At 37.0% G+C, this 23,788-nt stretch overlaps 1 protein-coding gene across 1 annotated transcript in view; it reads right to left on the reverse strand.

The window, feature by feature from the left end:
- The window catches only part of DPYD (dihydropyrimidine dehydrogenase), a 1,126,518-nt gene that overhangs the window by 438,143 nt on the left and 664,587 nt on the right, over positions 1-23,788 (reverse strand). The window contains exon 14 of the mRNA XM_069063397.1: positions 15,298-15,462. Within this exon, the coding sequence (XP_068919498.1) occupies positions 15,298-15,462 (165 nt within the window). The remainder of the gene's footprint in view (positions 1-15,297; positions 15,463-23,788) is intronic.

Raw genomic sequence — 23,788 nt, forward strand, 5'->3', positions numbered from 1 at the left:
ACCTTCCTAAAGCATGAATCTGACCAAATCACCCCTCATCTCCATTTAGTAAATTCTGGTGGTTCCCTATTACCTCTGGGATCAAATATAAAATCCTCTGACTTAAAAATTATAAAAAATTCGTTTTATTCTGCCAAGATTCACCTTTTTACCCTTCCACCCAAATTTCCCCTCCAAAATGAGAACATAAGAAAAATAAAACAAATTATAACAGATGCAGCCAATGATTTCCACATACAAATATTTGTCTCATTCTGAATTCTGAGTCTTTCACTTCTCTATCATGAGGTAGGAAGCATTTTTGTCATTAGTCCTCTGGAATACCGATTGTCATTACTCCAATAAGTGTTCAGCACATTTAGATACCATAACTTGTGCATCCCACTGCCCAAATTATGGGCATCCTTTAGCTACAAATATTTCTGGACATGCTTAGACTTTGTTTTTGTTTATATTCTCTTAGGATTAATTCCTGCCTTAAGCTACCACCCATTAAATCTCTCTCCCCTAGTTTCCCCATTCCCTATTTCCCTGTTGAATGAAGAATTGTATTTCTGTAACCAATTTTGTGTACGTGCATGTATGTGTATATGAATTCTTCTTTTGAGCAGCTCATATGAAAGTGAAGTTCAAATATTAGCCATTTTCCCCATTGCTTCTCCATTTGTAGAGATGTCTCCCCCTCCCTGACCCCAGTATATTCTATTTCCCCTCTCATTTCTAGGCCTTGTCTAAATTGGACTTTCTCTGTGGACCTGATGATGACAAGAGTTCAGAGACAACACATGTATCAGTTCTCCATATTTGAATGTAAGTAGTTTATCCTCTGTTAGTCCCATATCATTGTTTATTTATATGTGCCTTTTTATGTTTCCCCTCACACCTGTGTTTGAACTTCAAAGTTTCTCTACAGCTCTGGTCCTTTCATCAAGAATTCTTGGAAATCTTCTATTTCATTAAAGGTTCATTTTCCCCTCCATAGCATTATAGTCAGTTTTGCTACGTAAGTTATTCTTGGCTGTGAATCTATGTCTAGCCTGACATTTGTCATCATTCTGAACATCAGGGACACTGATTTCATAAAGGTAGCATAGGAATAGGAATGTGTTCTTGCAATGGCTGGGCTGCTGCAATGAGAGTTCACAGTCTTTCACCAGTCCCAGAATATCCTTCACTAACTTAAGCCACTCTCGTTGAGATTTCTTTGTGTATTACCACAGGGTACATGGCAAGTGGGAGATTCCTTTACTATGTAGAAAAAAAAATAAGTGCTTTATGTTAAAATAATTCTGCTTGCATGCTGTAGTTTCATAGTGTTCTTTGAAATTTATTATTCCTTTTGTAACTTTCACAATTATTTTTATTGCACAACCTTCCCCCCTCACCTCAATCTTTCCCCTGACCTAAAACAATAGTAGCTTAGTCCGAGATAATTCTCAGTGTAGTTATTGGCATCTACACTGAACAGGCTGCCCTTCAGCTCGAAAGGTTACTACATATGAGTCATCTCTTGGCTAATTACAAGAAACTGACCAGTACAAACCTCTGGTCTTAGTAAGAACTGCATCTTTCGACAGCCTCTGAGACTACTGAATGTGTGGCATAATCATATTGCCCAGAAGTCTAGTCATGAGCACAGAAATTCTGGATACAAGCTCAGCCACATATACCCTATCAAAATACTACTTCTTCAAACCTTCAAGGCCTAATTGAAGGTGAGAATTTGCTGATAGCAGTATCAGAAGCAAGAAATTTTATCTATATAAGCAAATACCATTCAACTTCAAATCACTTTCTTCTTGACCTTTGTAGATGTGGTAACTAATGAGACATAAACACTGCTAATTGGAAACATAAGAGGTAATAATGTTCCAACATTCTTACTCATCATTAGGAGCTGTCTAGTTATGTATATCTGAATCTTTCAATAAACTCTATGTGAATAAGTAAATTATGTTTTGGGGTATACTTTCCCTCTTTAGTGTCACAGTGGTAACGTTTTTCCACATTAGCATGCATTAAGAGAACATTTCCTAATAAAGATTGGAGAACAAGAAGGTTTTGATATACTATCTTCTGAGATTTTCCCTTGAACCCAGGATGGAGGTTAGAATAGATGATTTCCAAGATTCTTCCCAACCATAAATCCTAAGAATCTATGCACCTGCATGATGAGCATTCAAGGGAAATGAATGAACTTTTTTTAAATTTTTTTTTGTTTTTGCCTTTTGGAGGGCAATTGGGGTAAAGTAACTTGCCCAAGGTTACATGGCTAGTTTTTTTTTTGTGTGGGTGTTAAGCATCTGAGGCTGGAACTGAACTAGGGTCCTCCTATTACAGAAGTCCTGAAGAAGGGTTTTAGAGGTCCTGGGACTTTACTGATGATTTGTGTTGATCTCTCAGACCTTGTTTGTGGGTCTGTGTTGATTTCTATGTTGATGATTTGTGTTGACCTGTTGGACCTTGTTTGTGGGTCTGTGTTGATTTCTTTAAAAACATTTTTTTAAACATTATTTATTTTTAGTTTTCAACATTTATTTACATAAGATTTTGAGTTACAGTTTTTTCTCCCTGTCTTTCTCCTACTGCCACCCCAAAATAGTAAGCCTACTGAGTACCCCTTCCCCTAATCTGTTCTCTCTTGTATCCCCTCCGCCGTTACCCCCCTAAATTTCTAGAAGGGCAAGATGGATTTCTATACCCCAGTGCATGTATATCTTATTTCCCAGTTGCTTGTAAAAAACAATTTTTTTAAACATTATTTTTTAAAACTTTGATTTTTTTCCCTTCTTCCCTCCTCACCCACCCCCACTGGGAAGATAAGCAATTCAATAAAGGTTGTACATTTGGATTTTATCCAAATCATTGTGAAAGACTATATTTCCCTCTATCCTATCCCATCCCCCACTTATTCTATTTTCTCCTTAGACCCTATCCCTTTTCAAAAATGTTTGTTTCTAAATACCCTCTTCTCCAATCTGCCCTCCCTTCTATCACCTCCCCTCTTATCCCCTACCCCCATATTTTCCTGTAGAGTAAGATACCCAATTCCCTCCTTAAGCCAAATTCAATGTGAATAAAGTTGTCCCATTCCCTTTCACCTTCCTGCTCTTCCCCTCCATTGTAACAGTTTTCTCTTGCCTCTTTTATATGAGATTATTTACCCTAATCTATCTCTCCCTTTCTCCTTCTCCCAATAATTCCTCTCTCAACTCATCCTGTGCCCTCTATGTATACATGAACATTCATATGCCCACACTCACACACATATTTATATACATAAAAACCCACCTTTACATATGTATGTATGTATGTATGTATTCATATATACATATATATTCCCTTCAACTATCCTCATACTGAGAAAAGTCTTGAGTTACAATGATCATTTTTCCATGTAGGAAGGTAAATAGTTTAACTTTAATAAGTTCCTTATGATTTCTTTTTCCGTTTACCTTCTCATGCTTCTTTTATTTGAAAATCAACTTTTCTCTTCAGCTCTGGTTTTTCATCAAGAATGCTTTAAAATCCTCTATTTCATTGCATGACCATATTTTCCCCTGTAGCATTATACTCAGTTTTGCTGTGTAGGAGATTCTTGGTTTTAGTCCTAGCTCCTTTGACCTCTGGAATATCATATTCCAAGCCCTGTGATCCCTTAAAGTAGAAGCTGCTAGGTCTTGTGTTATACTGATTGTGTTTAAACAATACTCAAATTGTTTGTTCCTGACTACTTGCAGTATTTTCTCTTTGAACTGGGAAATCTGGAATTTGGCTATAATATTGCTAGGAGTTTTCTTTTGGGGATCTTTTTCAAGAGGTGATTGGTGAATTCTTTCAATTTCTATTTTGCCCTCTGTTTCTAGAATATTAAGGCAATTTTGCTTGATCATTTCTTGAAAGATGGTGTCTAGGCTCTTTTTTAATGATGGCTTTCAGGTAGTCTAAGAGTTTTTAAATAATTTTGTCCTGGATCTATTTTCCAGGTCAGTGGTTTTTCCAATGAGATATTTCACATTGCCTTCTATTTTTTTTTTCATTTGTTTGGATCTGTTTTATAGTATCTTGATTTCTCATAAAGTCATTAGCTTCCGATTGCTCCAATCTAATTTTGAAGGAGTTATTCTCTTCAATGAGTTTTTGAAATTCCTTATCCATTTGGCAAATTCATCTTTTTAAGGCATTCTCCTCACTGGCTTTTTGGGCCTCTTTTGCTATTTGATTTAGTGTATTTTTTAAGGTATAATTTTCTTCAGTGTACTTTTTGGGTCTCCTTTAGCAGGCTGTTGATTGCTTTTCCTAATTTTCTTGCATCATTCTCATTTCTCTTCCCAATTTTTCCTCAACTTCTCTTACTTGATTTTCAAAATCAATTCATATTTTTTTTGGAGGCTTTTGACGCAGGCGTTCTGACTGCACTATCTTCCTTCTGCTCCTTGCCTTGATCCTTTTTGTTCCCCAAAACAGATTCTATAGTCTGTTTTTGCTTCCTCTGCTTGCTCATATTGCCAGGCAATTACTTGACTTTTGAGCTCTTTGCCACATCGGAACTCTTCTTCCGGAATGGAGAGAGCTTTGTCCCAAGTTGCTGGGGTTTTCGTAGCTGCCAGAGCTATTAGGAGGGTGCCCTTTCTACAGCCCCCACAAGCTCCGGCTCACTGGCCATATACCCTAAGACTGTGATCCAGATCAAAGCAGGTCAAAAGCAAAAGCAATTATCCTCTAAATGGTAGCTTGGTCCCCCTACCATCTGCTGGCCAGAAGCTCCTAAACAGCCACAGGGCGGCAGCTTCACAGCCACCATGCCTCTGCCCTTCTCTCCCCAGAGGCCGGACCCTGCTCTTCTGTCCTCCCCCCAACTTTCCTCCCCACTGTTCCAACAGACTTCCACACTGACCTTTTACTTTGTCTTTGGCATTTATGGGTTGAGAAATCTGGAAACTGTAACAGCTGTTGGTAATTCACTCTCCTGATGTCTCCTCTATCCTCTGATTGTTGGGCCTGCCCTGGGGCCGGAACCATGGCTCATGGGGGACTGCACTGGCCTCCCAGTGTGTTGCAATAGACCCTTCCTGTTGGCCTGCTGGGCTGCCTTCAGTGGTAAATTTGTTTCTCTATGTCACTTTGGGGGTTCTCTAGCTCTAAAATTTGTTTAGAATAATTTTTTTTACAAATATTGGAAGTGATTGGAATGCCATGTTTGTGCTTCTACTCCACCATCTTGGCTCTGCTTCTGTGTTGATTTCAATGCTGATGCTTTGTGTTGACCTCTTAGATCTTGTTTGGGGATCTCTGTTGATTTCACAGGCAAATAGTGAATTGATGATGGTGCTAGCAATGTATATGAATATTATTGTGGCTCTGCTATGCTTTGTCTTCTCAGAAACAGGAACTGTGAAGGACTTGAGGTGGACTGGACACTGTATACTTCAGTGTGGAACAGAAACTGGACAAGGAGCTATACAAGCAACTGATAGTTGCCTGCCCTTTAATTCAGGTGACAGTTGGGTAGATTCAGGCAGGAGCTGGGACCATGGAAGAGGAACCATGGAAACTGAGAGCCAGCCTCTAGTCAAGATGAAAAGATCTCTTCTTGGGTACCTGATGGTTACTGAGAAGATTATGTTTTACTGTGACCTAGGGGTTGAGAACATTTACCTTTGTACTTTGTGTCACTTAAGAAGGAAAGCCTCCTTAAAGATGATTGAATTAATGACTTACGGAATGATTATTACTAAATGATTGTACTTTGTTTAAAACTACGTGGCCACTTTGGTAAAAACTATTTTTTAGTTTTTACTAAATTTTTTTATTTTTTACTAAAAAATTGTGGCCATTTTAGTGATAAGTTGTTATGTCATAACATTGTGAATGCTGTAATTTGATTTCTGTGAATAATTTGCCCTAATTTACTGCCGAATAAATAGAGTGCTCACTATACTATGTAATCAATCAGAGCCTTGAAGCTGTTCACAGCAGCAGTCCTCTGGAAAGCTGGGTGTGCTTTTGCTTTACAATTGGGAGGTTGGCATTTTACTTTAAGGGGCTTGCTCATGAGAAGGATTAATTCCCTGGACAGGACTCTGAGTAGCCATTTGTTAAGAGCCCCCCAAACACTCAGATGCTGGTGTTCTTCCAGTATGGTTATACATGTAGGTGGTTGTATTACCTTGTTCAGACAGTTGGAGCCCTATTGAATCTCTGTTCTAATTTTTCAACTTGTATTTTCTATACTCACTTCTTTCTACTTGTCTGTTAATTAAAGTAAGATTGTTAACCCCTTTAAAGCTGTCTATCCTTTAGAAAAGCAGATCAAAGAACCTGTGCTAGCAGGCCATCCTGTGTATGCTAGGGTGCTTGCTAATACAGTTATTACGGGAACATTCTATTTCTACCTCAGTACCCCAAATCTCTCCCCTCCCTTGCCTACTCACCCCCATTCCACAGCTTTCAAAATGATTTTCCTTAAGGGCAGATCTCTGCCATCAATTACATTGGCTCCTTTTCATCTCCTGGATCAAATATAAATCTATTTGTACAAAAATATTTAAAACAGCTCTTTTGTGGTGGCTAAGAATTGGAAATCAAAGGGATGTCTATCAGTTGGGAAATAGCTAAACAAGCTGTGGTATATGATTGTAATGGAATATAATTATGTTATAAGAAATTACAGGCAGAATGATTTCAGAAAAACCTGGAAAGACTTATATGAACTGATGCATAGTGAAGTAAACAGAATCAAGAGAACACTGTACACAGTAACAGCAATATTATTTAATGAAGAATTGTGAATGACTTGGTTATTCTCAGCAATACAATGATCCAAGACAATCCCAAAGGACTATAGATGAAACATACCATCTGCTTCCAGAGAAAGAACTCATACAGATTGAATACTGACTGAAGCATGCTATTTTTCACTTTTTCATTTTTTTCTTTTATTCAAGCCTTCTTGTGTAAAATGACTAATATGGAAATGTTTTTCATAATAACCTATATCTGATTGTTTACTATGTTAGGGAAGGGGGAGGAAAGGAAGAGAAGGAGAGACAGATAGCATTTGGAACGCAAAACTTCAAATAAAAATGTTAAAAAATTTTTAAAAGCCTTCACAAACTTCCCCCTTCCTGCCTTTTAAGTATTATTTCACATTACTCCCTTCACATGTTCTATTATCTAGTTATATCTGTCTACCTCCTGTGCTGTACAAATAATGTTCCATCTCTTGTCTCCATGTTTTTTTTTTTCCCACAGGTTGTATCCCACCCCCAACCCCCATTTCTGGAGCATTATTACTCTCTGCTTCTTAGAATTTCTGTTTTTCTTTCAACACCCAACTCAAGCCCTACTTTCTACATTAAGCTTTTCCTGATTCCCCAGCAGCTGGTGCTGTCTCTCCCCAGATTATATTGTATCCAATTTATATATTTTCTGTATGTACTTTTAGTTGTACATGTTCTCTCATCTGTTAGAATATAGACTCATCAAGGGCAAGGATTATTCCCCTTCTGTTTCATCCCAAGATTCTAATAAAGTGCCTGATACATAAATAGATGCTTAATAAATAGTTGACTGATTCAGAACTTCACCTATTCAACTATGAACTGAAACCTTTTCTGGACCTAAATTGGACCAACAAAAAGGAACTCCTTGCTGTAGTTGAAATGATGGGATTCTTAGGATGAGGTAAACATTTTATTTTAGTGTTTAAGACATAAAAGGAGGGAAAATCTGAGCATATTCTGATATATTCTTAATTTGGGAAAAGTGATTTTAAAGTTTTGGGGAAGAACTAAAACAAGATCTCATGTTTTAAAATTTCCTGAGAGTAGAAATCTGTCCAAGATAGATGTGAAATTCAAAAGAATGTAATTCTGAAGACATAAATAGATATATCAATAAGGAATTGAAAAGAAGCTGTTTTTTTAAAGACATGTACAAGAAATGGAAGCATTGCCAGGTAGCTGAGGTCAAATACAAATGAATGATACAGTCCAGAAAGAAGAGTGTTGATGTGCAAAAGCTCAAGATGGACTAAGATCAGCAAAAATGCTAGAGAAAAAAAGGCCATTAAAATCTATGAGGGAAAGACAAAGTTAAAAGAAGGGAGAGTGTCCCTGTGTGGGAGGGATGGAATTGTGAAAAGGGACAGTGGAGAGAAAGCAAATCTACTGAATTATTACCTTATCTCTGTTTTTCTGAAGAATCATCAAGATTAACAATGAACTGAACTGTAAGAAAAGAGAGGAAATGACATGAGAGCATCTAGTTATCTCTAGTAAATTCAGGCATGGATGAATTATATGTGAGGATACTGAAAGAATTTGCAGAGGTGATTCCTAAGCTTCTGTTGGGAATCTTTTAAAAATAGTGGAGAATAGGAGAAGTGTTGTAGAGAGGTCAGTGTCCCACTTTTCAAAACAGGGAAGAAAATAGTTTCTTCAAGTGAGAGGTTGATGAGTTTAACTTATTAAAAGATGGGTTTGTGAGCATTTGGCGTATCATTCAGCAGTGATCACTAAAATCAGCATGGGGTCATAAAGCAGAGGATATGCTAGACTTACTTTTTTTGGTTGTTTCATTTTATTTTGTTTTTGTTAGCATTACTGAACTGATAAGCAACAATGTAGTTGTTTTGTAGTTTCCATCATTTCCAACTCTTTGTGATTACATTTGGGGTTTTCTTGGCAAAGATAATGGAGTGGTTTGGCATTTCCTTCTCCAGCTCATTTGACAGATGAGGAAACCGAGGCAAACAGTATTAAGTGACTTGCCCAGGGTCACATAGCTAGTAAGTGTTTGAGGTAAGATTTGAACTCAAGATGGAGTTTTACTGAATCCAGGCCCAGCAGTCTATCCACTGTGCCACCTAGTGGCCCTGATAGCATAGTAGTCATGGAGTAATAAAGACCTACATTGTCTTTCACATATACTGACTGAGTGGCTCTGGACATGACATTGAACGAGTACCCCTGGGCAACTCTGAAGAAATATGAATTGCAGAATAGTTAATAGTCTGCATTGGTAGAGGGATTTTTCTCAATAGGAACTCTGTAAACTAATGAAATTGATGGGCTATAATCCACCCTACCCTTACTATATTAGTAGATGACAGGCATGTGACTAACTTACCTGGGTTTCAGTATAGCAACTGACAAAATTTGTTGTGATATCCTAAAATGGCTTCTGGAATCAGGTAGAACAGGACTAATCCTTCTTTTATGTCATAGCATCTCAATTACTTGAAAATCACTATCATGTCCTCCCCTAAGCCTTCCATTCTCCAGCCTCCACATGCAAGAACCATGGAACACAGACATCAACAGCTTTCTATTCTACTTTTAAATGATAGCCACGGAGAATGAACAGAAAACTGGTCTATGAAGGGGAGAAAAAGCAAGAGGGGAGCAAGGTTAATCAAGCAATTAATTAATATAGTAATTTATTTTATTTGGGGTAGGAACAGATGGCAGTTGAATCATTGTTGTTCCTAGATAAAATCTAGGATTAAAATTTTGGCCCTGTACATACAAACTGATGAATTTAAGTTTAAATTACTTCTGAAATTTGGCATAGAAAAAAGTTCTCATGTTAATGGAAAGCCCTCTCTCAATCCCCATAAATGGAAATAACATTTTAGCTAAAGCTGTTGATGTCTCTAAGTCTTAACTATAGGGGGCAATCAGTACATAGGCCTGGATTTTCACAATTGCCATCAGAGGCTACCTATAACAAAGGGCACCTTCAGGATTACTGATGAGGATGAACTTTCTTTTGAATCATTCCACCCTAGTGTGTTCAGTGCTGGTCACACAATAATTAATGGGGGGAAAAGAAAGGAGAGGAGAGTTTTTTGCAGAAATGTCTTGCAATATAAAAATATTTACATGCCAATTGTTCTTCCTTTAATAATTTCTGTAACAAAGCCATCATTCCCTTTTCTATAATCACCAGTTGATTCACTGGTGCATCCCCTTCTTTTGCTTAACACTCACTGTGACAGCCAGGAATGATAGAAAATGTCATTCTCTGCTTGCTAATTCAGTGCATTCAGACTGAGTACAGCAAGTATTTTTCTGCTGAGTTTTTTTTTTTCCCTCTAAGCCTAAAATATATAATGTAAAAGGTTTTCTTTTTTCTTAAGTGGGTAAAGAAAGGATTCGGTTAAAATCGATTTTTGTAAGCCCTAATTATACAGTGCATTTCATAATAAGCATTACAAGATCTCTGCTCAGGAACAAAGACCTCTTCGTTAGTAATGAATTGTCACTACCACAATCAGAGTGCTGAGTTTAATTCATGGATAAATAAAAAGAGTCCTTGTAAGCAAAGAAGTCGAGTGTTAGAGTGTGCTTTGGAATAGTTATTCGGGAACTAAGAAATGAGCCTTGAAGGGAGGAAGTTCTTAATGTCTGAACGATATCCCTCTTGCCCAATGGAACCTGGTGTCCTGGCCTGCTTGGGGAGAAAGCCCCTGCTACTTGACTTCTGGAGCTTGCTCTCAAGGTTCTTGTGTCTTCTGGAGAGGAGACTTTTGCTCAGTAGCTGCCAAGGCTGGTTGAATTATGTAGTCTCAGTCACTGAAGGCAGCAGTTGTGCACTTGAGAATGATGTGGGAGAACTCCAGTGAGAGTGATAATTAAAAGAGGAAAATGAAGGGTCACCTCCTTTCATTCAGCCCATTGGGCTAGCATCAGAGTTATTTCGAAACAGTAGGGGATTTTCTAATCTCAGCATGGCAATCTCTAAGCACATATTGTTTCTATGGGTTAAATCTGAATGGTATTTTAATTGTACTTAAAAAAATTGATATGAAAAGGAAAATATTGGAAATTAGTTTAAAGAATAGAAAGAAACTAAAAATAGGAATATAATCTAAATGGGGAAGGGATTAAAAGCAGAAAACCAATGTGTTATTTGCTTGGGAGAAAATGGCAAGTAATATAAAAGAGGCAAGATGACAAAAGAAAATTGGTGCCAGGATATTAGAAAAGAACATTTAAAATGTATCAGCAATGTGTCTCATTTCTAGTTGGGTAGAAACACAAAAGCAGTCTCTTCTCAGACTTCTTGTTATTTCACTGTCACTTAGATTATTAAATTATTAGATTATTAAATCCAGCAAGGACCTATGAGATCACAGGACTACAATCTTAGGCCTAGAAGCCACATTAGAGGTCATCCATCTAATTCTATTCATTTAGCCAGTCAATATGAAAAGCACTATGTGCCAGGCATTGGACTGGAGATAGCCACAAAACCTCCAAAGCAAAACCAAAAACCCTTTAAAAATACAGTCTTTGCCTTCACTCTTGGGACAGTTAGAAAGTGGAGAATCAGGAAAGGCCTTTTTTTTTTTTTCTTTTTTACAAAAGGTGGAATCTGGGCTAGGTTTTGAAGGGAGCCAGGAAATCTAGGAGGAAAAGGAAGAACATTCCGCATAAGGGCTGGGTGTGGGGCATAATGGTAATGGAAATTTGAAGATCTTCCCTACCCCTTAATAGACTTAAGGGACTTTGAAGGTAGGCTGAATGTAATCACAGGGAGCCTGTGTTGGGAACAGCTGCCTAAAGGGTAGAGCAGAGCCCAGAAGAAGTTTTCATGTCAGAAAAGTAGAAGATTAGAAATGGATGAAGGAGTCATTTTATAGATTAGGAGACTAACACGCAGAGATTTTAAGTGATCTCTCCCAAGTCACAAAGGCAGTAACTGAAAAGAGTTCTAATTCAAATCCAGGTTTTTCAGCTCCAAATCCAGAACATCATTGGCCAGGTGGCGCTTAAACCCCAAACTGCTTTTTTATAAAAGCAGTGAACATTAAAACATTAGCTTCAAATAAGTCAGTTTCAAATCTTCATGGTCTGTGAAACCCTTCCAAATCACCGAATCATTGGAAGACAGTGATTACTACAAGTTACTTAGTCTAAATGACTAAATTCAGAATAAGAGGACATTGATCGACTCAAACCTTGGCTCTGCTTACTTTGTGACTTCAGCCAAGTCATTTAACCAAAATGGACCTTCATTTCTTGATAAATAAGGGAGTTGGGCATTAATGGCAACTAAGATTGCTTCCACCACTAATACTATGATCCTATGACCTAAATAGGGTAAGAACAGTGTTAGGTTTGCAACTGTTGGTCAATAAATATGGTCTATGTCAATGTTGGCCAACTGGAAGATATAGAGGTTCATAGCCTATAGCCTTTAAAGTAAGTAGGAAGGAAAAAACTGAGCTAGGTGAGAAAGCATGTTTTAATGATGCTGTAGTTAAAATATTTATTGGAGGGATGGGTCTGGACTTGCAATTTCTTTGGTATAGGGCAGTAGTTCTCAAACTTTTTGAGACCCCCCTTTTGAGATGCAAAGAGCTTTTGTTTATGTTCATTATATCTAATGAGATGAAATATTAGTTCATTCTTAAAGTTTGGAACTAATCTTTAGTATCACAGGTCTCTAGGACTGTACACTTGTGAGAGAATGAGAGTGAAAAACACAAATAATCAACCTTGTGTAGCCTGTGGAAGAGTCTTTGGGACTCCCAGGAGTGGGTGAACCACACTTTGAGAGGCTGGTATAGGGAAATCCTAATGAGGAAAGCCCCTTGGGTAACTGTAGATCTGTACTTGTTCTGCAATTTAGAGTTTTACAGAGTAGCCTGGGGCACTTAGAAGTTAAGTGATTAAGATAATAGCAATAGAGAAGTAGACCTGTGTATGTGGATGAGGACATTCTCTCTATTAATGAAAGTGAGCACTTCTCTTTAATTTATTGTGTTAGAGTTTTTTAAGAGTACAGAGAGGCTGACTTGCCTAGGATCACACTTTTTCCCAGGTATTCTTGGCTCCAAGATGGCCCTTGAGCCACACTATAACACTAATTTGACATCACATGACCAAAAACCACAGAATATCATTATTGTAAAAGACCTCCTTCATATTGTTATTCAGTCTTGACTGATTCTTTGTTCCATAGTGCACCAACACTGTCCATAGGATTTTTTTTTTGGCAAGGATACTGGAGTGGTTTGCCATTTGCCTCTCCAGGTCATTTTACAGATGAGGAAACGGAGGCAAACAGGATTAAGTGACTTGCGCAGGTTCATACAGCTAGTAAATGTCTGAGTCCAAATCTGAACTCAGATCTTCCTGACTCCAAGTCCTGTTCTCTCCACTCTGCCACCTAGCTGCCTCTGAGACCTCAGGAAGCATGTAATTCAACTTATACCTTTGAAAGAACTCTCACTACAACATACCTCAGAGTGGTCATCCTGCCTTTGCCAGAAGAGGATTCCAGTGAGAGCTAGCCTCTCAAAGGAATGTATTCTATTTTTATGTAACTTTGATATTTAGGAAACATTTTCCTGACATTAAGCCTTGATTTTCCTCTTTGCAACATAAAGGTATAAGGGATATATTTAATCAGTACAGAATTATATTTAGGGTATGGCCTCTGCCATAGTGCCTTGCACATATTAGGTACTCAAAAATATTGGTTGAATGAATATATTAGTTAAATAGTTAAATTTTGAAAAGTAAATGGTACAGCTCTTTTTCAGTCATACAGATAAACTCTGTTTGTCTCAACCTGGTCAAATTGACCTTGCCAGATCCACACCAGGTTAAAAAGAAATGCATGCGAACATGTTGATTCCTCACGGAAACTTAATACTGAATATCATGAGATTCAGGCATCTATGATCCATCAATCAACAGCATTTAATAAGTTCTCATTACTTGTCAGGCACTGTGCTAAATGCTGAGGAGAGAAGACAAAAAGAGCCCTTTCCCTAAAGGAATCATATTCTGACTGGAGAGCCAATGTGTAAATCATTAAAGAAATATATATTGAGTAGGTTGATGATCATAAGGACTGATTTACCCTATGAACCCAGCTGAGTCACTTTCAGATTTCTGAGCTCCAGTTTATTCAGCCATATAAATCAGGGCTCAGGCTGGATTTCTTTGAACCTTAAAAAACTCTATGATCTACCATCTACTTTTAGAGGTGTCAAATGTATATTCCATGGGCCAATGTATCCTGAACCAGATTATAAATGTAATGGGGAAATATTTAACAAAATAAATAAAAAATACAAGACAACATAGAAAATGTTAATATGTGATTTTCTAAGTCAATATTCAGTCTGCAGGAATCCTTATGTACCTTTTAGTGGCCCCCATTTCTATTTGAGTTTGATACCATTTATCTATTTCACTGTTAGGTCTACGGAAAGAACTATTAAGTGTTTTAAAGATATCCTACAGTACATTTTGGAGTAGAGAGAGGCTAGAGTACTATTTTATTATTATTATTATTAGACCTTGAACAAAATATTAGTCAGCTTATGCTGCTTAACCAAAAATGAAATTTCTTTTTGATCAATGGCCTGGCATAGTATCTTTTAAAATATATACAGAGGGAGAGAAGAGTATTTTTAAATGATTTATTTGGTTCTTACATTACCTACATTTCCTGTGTGACCTTCCCTACCTTTTTTTCTGAGAGTTATTTCTTTATAACAAAGAATTAAAAATAGGTGGAAGACACTTAAGCAAAACTAACCAACACATTGAAAATGTTGGAAACCATATGTAATATCTCCCATAGTCTCTAGCTTCCGCAAAGAAAAGGGATGAGAAGTAAGGACAAATACTAAGGAGTGCCCTGCAAAGGAGAAGAGGGAAGGAAATAAATTCCTGTCTTTAAAAAAAAAATCGACTCTGTACAAAAATTCCTAAATAGAGCTGAATGCATGTCTTCATCCATATTATATTCTGCATCATTTCTAAACAGCTTCTTACCAGATTAGAAGAGGGTGTTTTTCAAAGTGTTTGACTCATAATAAGAAGAGGAGAAGATTATTTGCAGTGAATGATATCCCAAGGAAAGAGAGAGGCCAGTTGTATTAGCAGCAGCTCTAATTCTCATTCTTACAAATGAAGCTCAGAGCCCACAATCTCTTCCTAAGGTCATCACCTTTATAAATCCTCGCCACACACAGGGGAGAGGAGCTCAAAACATAAGAATTCCACTCCCTATTCCCCTGTTGATGGAGAGACTTTTTTCCATCTGCATATCCCCATTTATAACAAAGCCTCCTGTTGTGAAGGATTTTTATGAGCTCTTGAGTTTTCTATCGTTTTTATCTTTCTTAGCATCAGCAAAGCAACTGGCAGATTCTTTAATAAAATATATTATATATATTAATATTTATGAACCGATAAATTGGATGTTTAAATAAACATTCTCCAACTTACGTCAGTTCTCTTGTTTTAAACGTTAAATTGCACTTACGTTGTCAGGAAAGTCGGCCTTTAGTTCACTGACACATTGACACCAATATGCTGCTGTTTTCTCACTGATGAGCTCAATATTAAGGAAGGAGCTTTGTCCTGGGCCGTATACAGGGCCAGAGGTACTGCCCCGGACTATCCGTGGTGAAACGTTAGTCACAATGTCCTGTTGAAAGAGAAAAGACTTTGACTATCATTTTTGCAATCTAACACTGCAGCTTTTATTATCTATTCCCTTCAACATAACAATGACTTACTAAGTCTCTTTTCATATCTCATATTTTCCAGAATAAAATTCAAGAAATGTGCTTTAAATTATAGTTAAATTGAACACATAATTTCAGGTAGAAGGCTAAATTCGAATATGTTATAGACTGAGCAAAATCCCTTTCTATAATCCAGACTCATAATATATGGAAAAATATTTAAATACTGTTTACGGTGATTTGGAGTATGATAGAATTGGCTTTTCCCCCCACTTATTGATAATTGAATGAAGAACAAATACATTGTGGATGTAATGTACAAGAATCCATAAAAATCTCTTTCTATTGAATCAAGTAAGATTTAAAGTGTGGCTTTATGTTAATTTAGAAAGATTTACTTTGGAATTCCTTTTTAGCAAAAACAAGTCATCCAAGAAAAGCTTGAGGCATTGGTAGTTCATCGAATTTTAGCACATTCTTTACCATGAGAGCTGGGTCAGATTATCTATAGAGTTGCAGTCATAAATGTAAATTCAGTGGGAAGAAAGCCACTTTTCCCAAGACTAAAATGAGGATATCAATAACTTCATGATAAACTATAAACAGTAAACAGTAGAATTAACATGCTTGTTAAGTATAATTAACAATCCACAACTGCTTCTATGGTTATATTAACGAAGAACAGTAACATTTCTGACATTATTTAAAACTAAAAAGAAACAAAGAAGGAAAAATGTTTCTTTTGCCAACTTCTAATTAAAAATAATTTTGAGTAAAGGTCATTTAGTTAAGGATTTATCAGAATTAGTCATTTAAGTACCCCTCCTCACCATCTTGTCACTTTTAGTGAGATAACATGAACCCCCATTAGTATATAGCAATTAAGGTCAATTTACATATTTTAATTAAGAACCACCCCATATAAAACAATTAGCGTAATAGGCATACTAACTGGATTTCATAACATTTGGACGTTTTTCCAACTAGATAGACAGGAAACCTTAATTAGCATTAATTAGTGCTGATCTGCATATGTTTGATAAGGCATACCCTTGCCACAAAAGATTATTTATTCCTGAATCTGCCAAATGCTACAGTTGCAGAGGATAAAAGGACTTTTCTTCACATTGCATGTTAATTTCTGGTAATTTACATCCATTTTTACATTTGAATTAGTATATTATAAAATAAATTGTATAAATGTTACAATAACGCCTTTGCAAATATGTACATTTAGACTTATGGAAATCATACCAGTCAATTTTTACTCATTATCATTCTACTTCCTTTGTAATCATTTTGTAACATCATCAGCCCACACTATGATTTGTTTCTTCCTACCAATTTTCCCCCAGAATCTTAATGGGGAAAAAGACCTGTAGGCTCGCTCCAGAAGGTTCAAACCTAGTCTGCCAGATTTTCATTTTGGCAAATGTTGGATTAAAAAGTGCCAATATTAGAAGGTAGACCTTGCATTTCAGTATACCTTGCATTTCATTAGTCATACCAGAGGAAGATGGCTTTACAATGCCCTCATCTTGTATACACAGAGTTAGGAAATCTGGACAATGGCAAATCAGAGTCCAGAGGAGAGCTGCATTCATCCCTTATTTTCCCTGGAGGCCAGTAGGTGGTTGAATTTTCCAAATTGTCTCAACTGAGTTGTGAAACCTTGAGACAATTTAAGGCACACAGTGCCTTCCAGAGACCCTTCTGGCACCTGGGTCAGTCATAAATGTGGTCAACTTTGGTTAAGTCAAATGACTGCACCCTAGGTTAGATTCATATCACCAAAGTCTTTCTAGGATTCCATGATTATGCAAAGGATTTGGTTAATGCAGATTACCAAGAAGATTTCAGAGTTTCCCATAGTCTGAGGAATCAGAGACCCCATAGCCTTTGAATTGCCACAGAACATACTACTAAAGGTAGTTCTTCTGTGAAAGTTACAATCTAAGGTTTCCTAAAGGATCTGTAGGGAAAATTCAGTCTTACAAATTGGCAAGGTGTGATTTGAAGATTGCTAGGTAGGTTTCCCTATACCACAAACATCTCCCTCACTAGCCTAAAAAGGTCTTGATTCCACAAATAGAAATTCATTTCTTTGGGGCTTAAAAAGACTGCCAGTCTTCCATGGTCTTAAATTAAAATGCAAATATCCCTCAGAGGGGTAATAATTTAACCATTCTGAGCTAATACCACTGCTTGGACTGGGATTAGTTCACAGTTAGCAATCAAGATAAATGCTTGGAGAAGGACAAAGGAAGTCTAACTACCAAAAGATGTGGAGGAGACTCTTCAAATATAATCACTCACATTTAAATAGAGCTTTAATACTTATAAAGTTTTTTTTTTTCTATCACAGCAATCCAGTGAGACAGAGAGAGCAAAACATTATTATCCCTATTTTACAGATGAAGAAAATGGAGTACAGAGAAGTTAAATGATTTGCACAGTATCACAAAGTGTTGTAGAGACGGGAATAGAACCCAAGTCTTTCGAGACTAAGATCTGTAGTCTTTTTCACACTTTTTATACCCTTTCTCCTGCAAACATACATATGTTTCCAAAAGGAAAGAGTAGAGGAAGACCAAGACAAACCATTCATTTTTGACAGAAATCTAACTTTTCTGTTTCACTCCTCTTTGCATCTGCTGCCCTGCCTGGTCTCAAGTTCATGGAACAAGAAGCCAGGAGAAGAGAGCCCTGTAGGGAGTGCTTCCCTTTTCTTGACTCTTTCAATGTGTTGTCTTCCCCATTAGATTGTAAACTCCTTGAGTTTAAGATTGTCCTTTTTATTAATCATATCCCTTGTATTTGACACAGTGCCTGTCACTTTTTAGGGTCTTAATAAATGTTTATTGGGTTGGATTGGCACAGTGGATAGAGTACTGGACCTAAAGTCAGGAAGTTCAGTTGTTGTTTCAGTTGTGTCTGACTCTTTGTGACCCCATTTGGGCCTTTCTTGGCAAAGATACTGGAGTGGTTTGCCATTTTCTTTTTCAGTTCATTTTACAGATGAAAAACTGATGCCAACAGGGTTAAATGACATACCCAGGGTTACACAGCTAATTAGTATCTGAGGCTAGATTTGGACTCATGAAGATGAGCCTTCCTGATTCCAAGACCAGGACACTAGTCACTGCACAACCTACCTGTCCCAAATCAGGAAGACCTGAGTTCAAATCTGACCTCAGACATACATTAGCTGTGTGACACTGGGCTGATCCCTTAATCTCTGTCTACCTCCCTTTCTTCAACTGTAAAATGGGGATAATAATAGCACCTACCTTGTGTGGTTGTTGTAAAGTTCAAAAGAGATAATAGCAATAAAGCAGTCGGCACAGTGCATAGAACATAGCAGGCACTATATAGATGATTATTCCTTTTCCTTCATTCCCCTTTAGTCCAGAATTTCTCATCTTCCCCAAATATGTCCTAATGAGTCTTTACTTGGATTAATGAATGCTTAAAAATTTTAAGCAGAGAAAAATTAGTTAGAAGTGTTATCATAGGTCACGATAGCAGTTCCTTTGAGGAGCATGCTACTCTTAAGATTTGTAGAAGGTAAAAAAAATCATTACTCAATAGCCCCATATCTTCTGATTCCCAAATCAATGCTTTTAAGACTACCCTATCATTGCCCATTAGCTCAGATAATAGCTAATATTCATATAATACTCTAAGATTTGCAAAATATGTTATATATATTTTCTCATTTCATCCTCACCATAACCTTGGGAGATGGTGCTACTATGTCCATTTTACAGATAAAGAAATTGAGTCTCAGAGAGCCTAAGTGACTTGGCAAGGGTCACATAGCTGGTAAGTTTCTGAGTAGGTATTTGAACTAAGGTCTTCTGTGTTGAAGTCTGGTGTTCTATCTACTGTTCCACCAGATAATACAAAATTAATTAATTACTTAATGCAATAAAATATCAGATACATGAAATTAAAAGTTTGTTGTTATTATGGTGGAGATGGCTTTTGCTTCTCTGGTTATTAAGATTTTGAGTTAATAGTTTGGTCCAGGAGGTCTCCCAATGAAGAGAAAATAGAGGATATGTGTTCACATGCAGTTCATATACAAAGGAACATCATTAAAAGATCCCTCAACTTTGTCTACTCCTGTAAATATATTCAAATGTTCTGCATTAAGGAACACAAATGATGTCTTATGAAATTAAGAAACTATAAGGAATGACTAGGAAGGTTTTCCATTACCCTCATTTTGGGAAAATACTTCAAAACACCATTATTGTCAAGATTAGAAAAATGAAGAGGGTTCAGGAAAAAAATAGATGGATGAAGGAAGACAAGAAAGAAGAAAGATGACAGTTGGAGAGAAAAAAAAAACCCTCATGAGATTCTAAATTGAAACTTATTTTGCATGTGACAGGGAACTGATATTGACCATGGAGAGTCAGTCCTTATGAGCCTGTGGATGGCTTGTTGCAGTCCCTACATGGACTGAAGACCAAATGCATGTATTGTTTCCAAAACTTGTATCTTCATTTAAACCTGTCTTCCTGACTCCAACTCTAGCACTCTATTTACTGACTTCTGTTCTCAGACTCATTTGCATGCCTCAGGTACTGAATACCTTTTTCAGTAAATCTTTCCATTGGCTTCAGATCTCTCTGAAAAGAAGCAAAATGGAATGAACAGTGAATGGACATTGCATGTAATAGATTTCTCCATGGCTTTTTGAAATGGTGACATGAACCTTGGATTTGGAGATCAGAAGAACTGGCATTGACATAATCATGTGACCTTATACAAGACACAATTCCCATGAACCTCAGTTTCCTCATATGTATATAGACATAATTACTACTTAACTCACAATTTATTACAAATGGTAAAGCAATCCAAAACATGAGTTATTTTGATTATTAGTTGTTGAATTCAGACCATTAAAAATATGACAATAATTTACTCAAGCTACTGATTTGTGAATATGAAGCTTTGGGTACTATCATATAATGATATTTTAGGAAAGGAGGTTTAATATTAAACATGTAAAATCATATTAATATTGTTTAAGGGATTTAGAATAAAAATAAACAATTCAATAATAGTTAAAATAATAGATGAAAGTTCATTGTACATTATAAATATATTGAATTAACTTATCTATGGTCTTTATTCTATCTCAGTCATCCATTGAGGCTGTCACACTTCACTTTGCACCTCACTATAACCTAAAAATGTTATATCTCTATCCTCCCAGATCTCTGAAATTCCCCCACTCATTATGTTATATAGTATTTATTCCTATTTCATATCATAAGAAGGCTCAGCTAAATTTCTCAATCTCCCCTACTGACTCACCCTCTTACTTGTTTCACATACACATACACAGTCCATCCATCCACCCATGATAATCTGCTTGATTTCTCAATGGCTAGCATACAGCTATTGCATCATACTCTCCTCACCCCTGTGATTCTGAACAGATGGCTATCATTGTATAAAGCCCATTTCCCATCCTCCACTGTCAGTTCCCTTATTCCTATCCTCTTCACTGGACCTCCCACTCCCATCCTATGCCCCACTCCTAATATACCCACTGTGCTCTATGGATGACCGCTCCATAGATAACAAACTTGATTTCATCTTAAACCTTTTCTTTTTTTCACTCCTTTCATCTCTCTGCACTCACTGAGACCAAAAACCCCTTTCCCTCTCCCCCATACTTTGTAGTCTTGGTTGAACTTTCACTCATTTCTCTCCATCCCCATTCACCAGGACCTACTCCTCCACCCCACCTCAGGTACATGCAGAGATGTTCAGATATTTGATCTTGTCATCACCCAAGAATATTCTACTTCCATGTTTTTGATCTCTGAATTTCCTTTATCTGATCATAATCTTTTATCATTCCTTCTTTCCCTCTGCTTTACAACCCATAATACTGTTCTTTATCCTCACCATGACCTCTAATCTCATCATTTCTCAGTTCTTTTCTAGGGCATCACCCGAACTACATACACTTTCCATCTTTTTCCGTTTTGACCTCTTGTTAAAGCACTTCAGCTCTCTACTAACCTTTCCTTTCTAGTACCTTGACCTATTGTTGATCTTGTTCTTCCAAATTCCAGCATTAGATCATTTCCAACTTCTATTGCCTTTGCTCCTGTATACATGTTATAGAATTAAGCTGGAGATACTATAAATCTATGCTGATTGGGTCCTACAACAAATGTGTAACGTGAACTGGTATGGGCTTTCACTGTAGCAAGGCAATTCTTTTACACTGCTCTGTACAATTCACTATTCTTCTTAGTCCAGCAGTTTTTTTCAAAACTTCTCAACAGTCCTCAAACCTCCCATGGCTCTTCCTTTCCTCACCTTTACAGATAAGAAATTTGCCTCATATTTCACTGAAAAAAATTTATGCCCTTTGCCAAGAACTCACTCTTCTTCTCTTCTTATTCTTCCTGACTCAGATGTCTTTTGTAACTCTCTCTTCCTTTACCCCTCTCTCATATGAAGAGGTGGCCCATCACCCGGCCCAAGAAACCCCAGTAGATGCACACGAGATTTCATTCCATCCTATCTTTTCCAACAGATTGCCACCTCTATTACCCCTCTTTCACTAATTTTCACCATATCCCTGTCATCTAGGTGCTTCCTTGCTGCCTACAAATACTAGCATGTCTCCTCCACTCTCCAAAAGCTCTTACTTAATCGAGGAATAATAACTTATGTATTATCCCTTTTTTGTCCTCCATTTTATAGCTAAAATTTTAGAAAGCTATCTAAAATCAGTTACTCCCTTTCCTATCCTCTCACTCTCTTCTCAACTTTCTTGAGTCTGGTTTCCAACATCATCTTTCATTTAATTTCTACAAAGTTAGGGATGATCTCTTAATTACCAAATTGAACAGCCTTTTCCAGTCCTCATCCTCCTTGATCTCTCTGCAGTCAGTGACATAATCAATTACCCTCTTCTCCTAGATACTTTCTTCCCTTTAGGTTTTCATGACACTGATTTCTGCCTGTCTAACCAATCCTCAGTCTTCTTTGATGGATCTGAATCTTCACCTAGTTTGTAACCATTAAATAGGTGTCTTCCTTCAGCCCATTTTGCTTGCTGATCCCATTATCTCCCATGGATTCAATGATCATCTTTATGTTGGGTTCCTTGATGATCCTCTCACATAATACTTCATCTCCTGATACCATGCATTTTCATAGTCTGTGCTCTATGCCTGGAACACTAGTTTTCCTTGTACCTAGATTCTCTAAATTCTTCCAAGATCCCAGGTAAAATCCTACCTTCTGCAAGAAACTTTTACTAATTCTTAGCATTTGTTCCTTGCCCACAAAATTACCTGAAATTTATGCTTTATACATGTTGTTTATACAGAGTTGTTTCTACTTTGCCTTCCTTATTACAACACCTTGAGATGTTGATTTAATATAAAAACAGGAAAAGTTTGAGGCACAAAGCTTCTGAATATAATGATTTAATAGCAAGGCTGACTACTGCCAATAAATCAGGTCATAATCCCTCAGTGATTATGAGGAACATCAGAAATGAAGCTGATTGGTTGAGGTATTTTGGGACTTTCCATTGTCATCATGGAAAGCTATCCCGAATCAAGAACAGGGAACTTCCACAGGAATGAAGAACTTTGATGAGAGAGAAACACTAAGAGCATGGAGGCTTTCCAGTCCTAGGTGACCTTTAGTCCTTATGACCTATAAATTCCAGCTTTGCTATTAGTAGAAATGAGGCTGGCTGGAGCTAACATCCTGTCAGCCTGCACTGAATCTCATACACAATTCTTAACCTATGACGATTTAGAAGAACTAAACTATATATGTAATTAAAAAACATGATTGAAAATAAATGATCACCAACTGAATAATATTTCACAAGGACATGGGCTATATTTTGCCTTTGTTTGAATTTCTAGTGCTTAGCACAGTGTCTGGCACACAGTAAGCTCTCAGTAAATGCTTATTGACAGAATAAAAGTTGTTTACTTATTATAGACTAGAAACAGAACATTCTTTTTTTTAATAAAGCAATCGGGGTTAAGTAACTTGCTCAAGTTACACGGCCAGTTATTTCTGGGTGTGGTGCTGAGTATGCGAGCCCAGATTTGGTCCAGGTCATCCCAACACTGGAGTCAGTGCTCTTACTCACTGAGCCACCTGGCCGCCCCTATAAACAGAACATTCTTAAATGATATTCTGTGTTATCATGAAGCATGCACAAATTCTGTCTATCTATCTATCTATCTATCTATCTATCTATCTATCTATCTATCT

Source organism: Petaurus breviceps, unplaced genomic scaffold, assembly GCF_028583685.1.
Source record: "Petaurus breviceps papuanus isolate PSGF00001 unplaced genomic scaffold, PetGlider_PUasm1.0 90564, whole genome shotgun sequence".
Taxonomy (NCBI): Eukaryota; Metazoa; Chordata; class Mammalia; order Diprotodontia; family Petauridae; genus Petaurus; species Petaurus breviceps.